Raw genomic sequence first — 8,077 nt, forward strand, 5'->3', positions numbered from 1 at the left:
GGTCATCAGTGACCTGTATCCAGAAACTCCAGGTGAGGAATGACCAACTAAAATAGTGAGATAGATCTTCAAGAAAGTCTCCAAGATTTCCCCTTCCCCCCCTCCCTGGGGAAGGGACGGGATACTCCGTTCATCAGTGTGAGTGCAAAGAGGGCACAGAACTGGGTGGAACATGGATATATTCTTTGAATGTTTTTAAGAAGAACTAAACTGGTTGAGTAGACAACAGGAAATTTCAACAGAGCAGTATCTGCTGTAGTTATATGTTCATTCCCCACGGCATCTATCATCCTGCACACAAGCAGCATGAAGAAATGCAACATAGTATGGGCCATATACATGTACGACGACCTCAGTAAGCATATATGAATGGACTATACATCAAATTTGCTATTCTGAGCAGTGTCAGAAACACAGCATGTTTTAAGGGTCACCTGAGGTGATCCTGCAAACTGAGGTGATCATGCAAAAGGCTTCTTCACTGTCCCTAGGCACTGCACAGGCTTAGACAGATCAGACCCTGCTGCATTCCAAAGGAAGCTGCTTGCAAGAGCCTCTCTCCATTCCTGGCATAGCTTGTGCCTAAAAATCAGGGAAGGGCCCTGCAATGGGGATGGCTGGGCAGTCCACACTTGTCTGAAAGGTTGACAGACTGCACACACCCATTTTGTGTTTTTTGGAGTTAGAGCAATAAACACATTCTCTGTCACTCAGCACCAAACCAGCAAGTTCAATGGGTCTTGGCTGTAACAGATTCCACAGGTTTCACTCCCGCACACCTGCGTCACAATTTGCAGTGTGTCTGGTGGTGAGTTTTGTTCACATACGAAACCTGCTGCAGGACATCCATCAAGCAAAATGTTGTGTGCAAGCTTCCACACTATGAAAGGAGAAAAAATATAAATGACTCACTAAGACTAACAGAATCAAGATGATATAATTTGATGGTCCTTTTCTTACGAACTATCACAGAATACTTCCTCCTTTAACCTTTCTAACTCCCACAGCCTTCTCAGCCAAGGTCAAATAGTTACTTACCCACCATGTAGAAATTGCGAAGTACAGGCAAGCAAATCAAGTACCTGCCCTCAGCCACCTCAGATGCAAGCAATTAGGTCAGGCAACATAGCGACAGGACAATGGAAGGAAGAATGTGAGCTCTCTCCATCTTCACTGTAACCAACACAAACGAAGGCCTTGGCCAAGGACCAGGATATATATTTTTGTTAACCTACAGAGTCTTTTATTTCCTTCAATAGAACAATGCATCTGGTCTGGAATACCTTCTCTGAAAAATTATCCCAGACCACAATGACACTGTGAAATTGGTTTCATATATGTTTGTGACACATCCAAAGTGGATATTTGTACTCTGCTGATGTCAGGAAAGAAATTTCCAGTACCTATGCTCATGGACTAACATGTTCTGTTGATTTATTAATTATTAGAGCTCAAGGACATTAACCATGTGGCTGTGGTACTAGTCATTTCAGGACAGTGCATACATTGATGTTGCCAAATCCAGCTTATTAATTATAAGCTGATTCTGGGCAGTTTTATCAAACCTAAGAATACCTGAAAACTCTGTAGGTCTTTTCTCCCATCCTGAAGAAAGATCTTGTAACTAAAGAAACACACACAGCGGAAGAAAAAAAAAGGGGGGAGGGGGAGCAGGGAAGTTACAGAAACACTGTCTTCTCATGCTGCAGTGAGAATTTACCCAGCCTACCAAGTTGAAAGCCAGCAAAGGTTGCCCCTATGAGTTGTCACACTGTGACATGCATTGCAATAATGCTGGCTTTCTCAAATGGGCATCCTGAGTGAGCTCTCAACTCTGGAGTTTGGGTAGAAGTGGAGTAGTCACCCCAGCATGGAGTTAACCTCAACTGTCAAATCCACACAATGAGGCAAAAGAGTTAGGCAGCCAGACTAGCTGAAGTATTGCTAATTGTGTAGCCCTGTTAACAAGAAGCCTTCCCATTCCTATCAGAGCTACACAATGTGCAATACCTGAATGAACTAAACCAAAACTAAGCAAAAGAGATCTGTTCTTGACTCCTTCGCTATCAAATTACTGATAGTGAAAAATTAAGAGTGTCTGTCCTGACACTGCCTACCGCACACACAGAGGGCCTCAGCACTTGGATCTTCTAAATGATGGAAAAGTAAATACTGAAGAAAATAGTCATCTAGCACCTTTTTTTTTAAGGGCTCATAGATGCCAGCTACTCTTCACAGAAACCCATCTTTCCACATAATCCTTTCAACCACCACTGCTTTTCCACAAGAGCCCTCCTTCATATGATGAACAAGAAAGACGAAAAATTGCTCAAAATTTGTCTCTTAAAATCTAGGTGGTTCAAATTAAGCATGAAAATATTGGTGTGAGCAACAGCCACAACCACACAGTCCCTAATGGGTTTTTCAGTGCATTAAATATTCCTCTCAGGCTTGAAATTCCTTCTGAAGTACCTCCCATAGCTCCCTTCTAAATGTGGAGTGGAACAAAAGCCACACCTATTTCATCAGTGCCTTTCAGAACCAAACATTCCTGAGTATAATTGGCTTATTTTAATAATCTCCACTGCATGAGGTCATTTTGCAGAAACCTTATTGGAGTTATTCATGTACGTTCAGTTTGCTCAAGAACTGGTATCAGAAGTTGCCTCTCTATATAAGTTCTTGGACAAGATGAACTTCCTTCAGGCTGGCTCCTTACTGGAAACCTCATAATTCTACAAGAATGGTGAGTCCCTACATCTTACATTGTAAATGACAATGATATGTTGCCACAGATTTTAGAAGAGGTTCTGCTGGTTTTTTCTGAGTATTCAGAATTCTAAATGACTCAGAGAAAGTAGAAACTGTGTTTTTAAGAACAAAAGTCAGACAGATAAGGACAGGCAGGTAAGAACCCTGGGTAAAAGATTCCAGGATTTACAAGGAAGGTGTCATCTAACAGGACTCCAGTTGAAAGTTTTTATTATAACCTTCTGTTTTCAATTCCTGTAATGTTTATATGAATGTTTAGATGTAATCACTTTTCTGGCAGAAAGCAACTGTTTTGCCTCAACCTAGCACTGGCCTTCATTTTCATGAAAAGTTTGGGTAACATACAAGTGCTTAGTTAAACTCAAAAAAATGTTATCTTGATTTTTAGTCATTTTTCAGCTCAAATATAGCAGAGTTCTCCCCACAAAAAATAACTCATCTCTAAGTACTAGAATCTTGTTTTCTTCTTTAAAGAAATAAAAAAATATTTGACGGAGATATGCTTAAAATCTTGATCCAACACCTACTGCTTAGTATGACTGCTCACAGCTCTATAGTGTACTCATAGGCTTACCAGACTGATACCTATTACCTGATAACTAATACCATTCTAGCAGGGTTCTGCAAATCTGTACCAAAATACTGCTTTCTGGGGCCAGACCATAAACAACATCAGCAGCTTTCGGCTTATTTTTCTTTGTAATTTTTTCCTGTTTCAAGACTACCTGATCCCTTCTATGACAGAGTTTGGTCTACAGGGAAAGCTAGAAATGAGTACAGATTGTGAACACAGAGGACATGTTAATATTTTGTACTTGACTTGCTTATGGTGACCAGATGCTCATACCTATGCGTCACTGCAAATGTTATGGAAACAATGATCACAAAGTTTGCATTATTTAAATAACTATTGTCTTTGTAGATTTCCTGTTCTCCAAATAAGTCCCTTGTTTTCAGTGCCCAGATGATTGGTTTATTTTCTTTAACTTGTCCCTCCACCTCCACCAAACAAGCTGGTTATTTTTAACCTCACCTTTGTAAAACTGAATGCTTGTTTATCCCTCCTTCCATACCTAAGGTAAGACTTCTTTTTCTAAGAAGTCGTCAGTTCTACTTTCTCTGACAGAGAGAGAGAAACAGTGTTTACTTCTCGTCTATCTTTTCTCTTACCAAGATTTTAAACTCACAGATAATTCCATCCCAGAGTTCTTGCACTTATTTCTCTCATGTCCTCACTGAAAGCCATTCAAACATTTCAGCCTAACATTGAAGGATGATGGACTAACCGAGGAATTTAAGTTAAACTTTGTCAACAGCTTTTTCTGAAATTTTATAGAATATAGAATTATCTAGGTTGGAAGGGACACCTGCAGGTCATTTAGTCTAAACTCCTGCTTAAAACAGGGCCAAATCATGAAGGTTTAACTTTGAGTAAAGTTCTTCAGCTCATTCCTTCAATATTAGGTTGAAACATCCGCTCAGTTCTTCAGACTCCAGTGAAGAAGATTTTTTTTTAAACAAATATGCAGTTAGTGGCAGAGACAGTTGGTGATCAATCCTATGGAGAAAATAATTACAAGAAAAATGAATGTGGAGGAGGAAGGACTAAAATACATTCCCTGTGCAGGTTACTTTCACAGACAGTGTCTGGATCTACCAATCCTGTATCAGGCAGTGCCTGATTTTAAAACCTTGGAAAGACAGACTATCTTCTCAAATGATGCTCTGCTTCATCTAAATGGCTTCTTGATTGTATGTTAAAGTGTATAAAATGCACAAGACAATTCGATTTTGGTTCAAAAGCACAATATATTTTTCCATCTCTAACAATAGTATTTACAACCAGGAAGTTTTAATATATACTTAAATATTCACAGTTCTGCTTTCTTGTTCAGAAAACCTTCTTGGCCTGCCTTCTTGTTCTTTCTGTTAGCGTGAAAGTGTCCAATGCTGCTTGCTACTTTGAACAATTGAAGCCAGTGAATCCTGGTGATGAGATAAAAGGTAAGAAGTCAATTGTCCTCAACTTGACACACACTACCACAAGTACTGCCTGATTTGATTTATCTATTCAGCACATTTCATCACAATTTAGAAATAATTGGAAAGAGTGGAAAGGAACCACTGTGAAATGAGGAAAATGGGGTATGGAGAGTAATGGATTTATAATATATTATAAAAGAGAAAAGTTTGTCTAAGAAGCATGACACAGGCCAAATTGCACATGGATTTTGTCTAGGGAAGTAGCATAGGCTTAGTTTATTCATCTGCATGAAGTCATACTTCTTGTTTTTACTGCGATTGCTGCTACAAGAAAATAAATGTTCAAAAGCAATACTCAATTATTTGGACACACAATTGTGGTTTAGCCCAGCAGGCAGCTAAGCATCACACAGCTGTTCACTCCCTTCCTGGGACAGGGGAAAGAATTGGGGGGAAAAAAAACGTAAAAGCTCAGGGGTTGAGATAAAGAAAGTTTGATAAGTTTTGGAAGTTCGTTGTTCTGCTGAGAACAACAAGGAACAGAGCAGCTGAGGACATCCTTTTCCATGTTTTTATATAATAATAGTCCCACTACATTAATGAAAAAAGCCAGCAGATTTCCTATACGCTTTGTGCGGGCAATAGCATTGTCAGTGCAATGTGTTTGACACTAACAGATGCTTGTGTACTACATTTTCAGGCTGCTATGACTCAAAGGGAGAGCTGCACGAATTCGGTTCCGAGTGGAAGACTGCGGACTGCTTTGAGTGCTCCTGTTCCAGGGAGGGAATTGACTGCTGCACCATGTGAGTTCAGAGCAGCTGTGGGGTTTCATCTGCTGCCACAGCACAGCACAAAGCGCTTCCCTTCATGAAGGGGTCCCTAAGAAACCACCACGACTCTTCTCTCACTCCTTTCATATCACAAAGTAACTTATTAACCCAACATCATCACTAAGCATGCAAGAAGTTGCTCTAAAAAAACAAAACCCATGTTTAAAAAATAATCCTTTTTTTAAAAAAAAAAAAAAAAAAAAAAGAGTGATTTTTTCTTGGGGCTAAAGTTTCAGGTAAGATACTGATTCATGAGGAAACATTTAGCTGCTTAAGAATTTTCTACTGCTGCTAATCCAGGTCTTTCCCAAGCCACATATTGCCCCTCTTTTGTCTCTGAGAGACAGCCTGGGATACACTGGCTTGCCTGTAGTTTTTGCTGTAGCGACACCTAACCACTCATGCAATTCTTGTTCCATGTCATGGCTAGATAGAAAAGGCAATGATATTGTTGATATTGGAGCAACAAATAAACACAAACATCCCTTGGTCATAAATCAGATCAGTAAGCTACAACTCTCTCTTCATCCTGTTTAAGCAGCAGGGTAAGTCACCTTTTATCTGGGAGATTCACATGAGCTCCCTTTTCTGCCCCTAAACACTGCCTCAGTATAGTGTCTTCATATTAGAAGTGTGTAGATACAACCTCAAATAGAAGCTGTTTTTTTCTAGGTCTCATCACCTCTTTCTTTTTCCAATGACAGATATTCAACACCAGTTGGTTATGATAAAGAGAAATGTGTAAGCATTTTCAACAAGGAGACCTGCACTTATGAAGTAGTGGAGAAAAATGATCACTCAAAAACATGCCCAGTATATGAGATGGTGGGCTAACACAGAAGAGCTCTAGATTTGAGCGATATCTTTTTTTTTCCTCCTCATTTCAAGGCTTCTTTTTCACAAATTCAAAAACACTGAAAAATGCAGCCATCAAGAGAAATCTACTCAAGAACTTGCTAAGTGATAAGATTGAGTATGTATGCACAAAAGATTTCCTCAGTTTCTCTGCCTTCCTCTTCTCCATGGAGTTAGAACTTATACTTTCCTTGACATCTGAAATTAAAGCTGACTTTAAGTATCATCAGTAGCTGCTAATTTTAATTATTCTCCCTTCACACATCACTGTCAAGGAGTATGCTCTGTTATCTTCACACAGCTGTATCTTAAAGCTAAAAATAAAATCAGATGAAGCACCAAACATTCATGTGACTTTTTTTTTTTTTTTTTTTTTTTGGGAGAAAGAAAACCTAAAGAATTAACAGTCCAAAAGATATGGGAAAACAATGAAAAGCAGCTTAAAAGTCTTTCTGAACACTTTTCCAGGACAGTGTCTCATATGATGATCATTTATCCTACTTGGCTCCCTGAAGCCTGCCCAACCTATGGACTTCATGATCCAACACCTACCCTGTATTGTGTGCCTACAACACAGCAAACCCAGTCCTCAGCCAATTCTCTAATCTTTAAAAGATTCAACTTGAGCCCCATCCACAGGAGGAACCAGTCTTCTTACCAGGTTTGTCCTTGAAAGATGAAGTGGCCTTTACCTCAAACTTCAGCTCACTTTAATCACTTTAATTTTGCAAGTGCAGGCCACTGGTTTCCTGCCTGCCTCTTGCTCCTGCCTGCCTTACTCCAGCACCCAGACTGTGTTTTCCAACAATCTGGGCTCCAACTCACTGTGCTAGGTGGCTAGCCCCAGCTCCTCCGGCACCTGCCAAGGATACTGAAGTTGGGCCAGAACTACTTCAAAACCACACCCGCACTCTTACACATGCAATCTCAATTCAGCTACCACAAACCACATGCTTCTGTTTCTCAGGGAAACTTTAGCTGATAGTGTAACTGCAAGCAGTGATACCAGCTTCCCTCTTCTGTTTCTGCTTCCCACTCTCTCAGCTGCTTGGAAAGCTCAGGACTTCCCATCCACAAAATAATCTATCAGCATTCAGTGGCATTGCTTGGAAGACACCAGCCCCAATAGCATGAGGGTCATGAGCCAGTTTACCTCCCTTTATTCACCTGTGCTAAGAGAAAGCATATTTGAAGGTATCTTCTAATGACACCATGTCCAGTACAGACTCCAACACTTGAGGTTTGAGTCTGGAGGACCCAGAAATGGATACTAAAAAAAACTACTGCACAATGGATATTGTAGGGTTACTCTTTGTAGTTTCATCCATAGGAGATGACACAGGACAGGTAGCAGCATGGACATCTTTCTGTCTGCAAGAGACCTCCAGATTCAGTTGTAAGGCATGTCCATAGAGAACATCAAGTTTCGAGTAAGCTGTGACCAAAGATTTAATTTCCTTTTAAAGGCTAATGACTTATGTACCCAAACTCCAGAAAAGCCAGCCTTACCAGTACTCCTACTGGATTCAAACTAATTTAACCATATTTTAAATGCATTCAAGCACCTTTCTCTAGCATCTGACAATTTTTGTTTTATGTGGATCTACCCTGTCTACTATGCAAAAATAAGACTC

The 8,077-nt window shown here is 40.0% G+C and overlaps 1 protein-coding gene across 1 annotated transcript; it reads left to right on the plus strand.

The window, feature by feature from the left end:
- Positions 1–306: 306 nt before the first annotated feature.
- On the plus strand, positions 307–6,422 carry LOC311211449 (beta-microseminoprotein-like; the record flags this gene model as incomplete). The annotated part of the gene is made up of 6 exons (XM_084290182.1): positions 307–355; positions 715–808; positions 2,707–2,746; positions 4,668–4,776; positions 5,456–5,561; positions 6,293–6,422. 6 exons carry the CDS (start codon positions 307–309, stop codon positions 6,420–6,422), a joined length of 528 nt encoding a protein of 175 aa, XP_084146308.1.
- Positions 6,423–8,077: the final 1,655 nt, after the last annotated feature.

Source organism: Netta rufina, assembly GCF_964035555.1.
Source record: "Netta rufina genome assembly, chromosome: 7".
Classification (NCBI taxonomy): domain Eukaryota; kingdom Metazoa; phylum Chordata; class Aves; order Anseriformes; family Anatidae; genus Netta; species Netta rufina.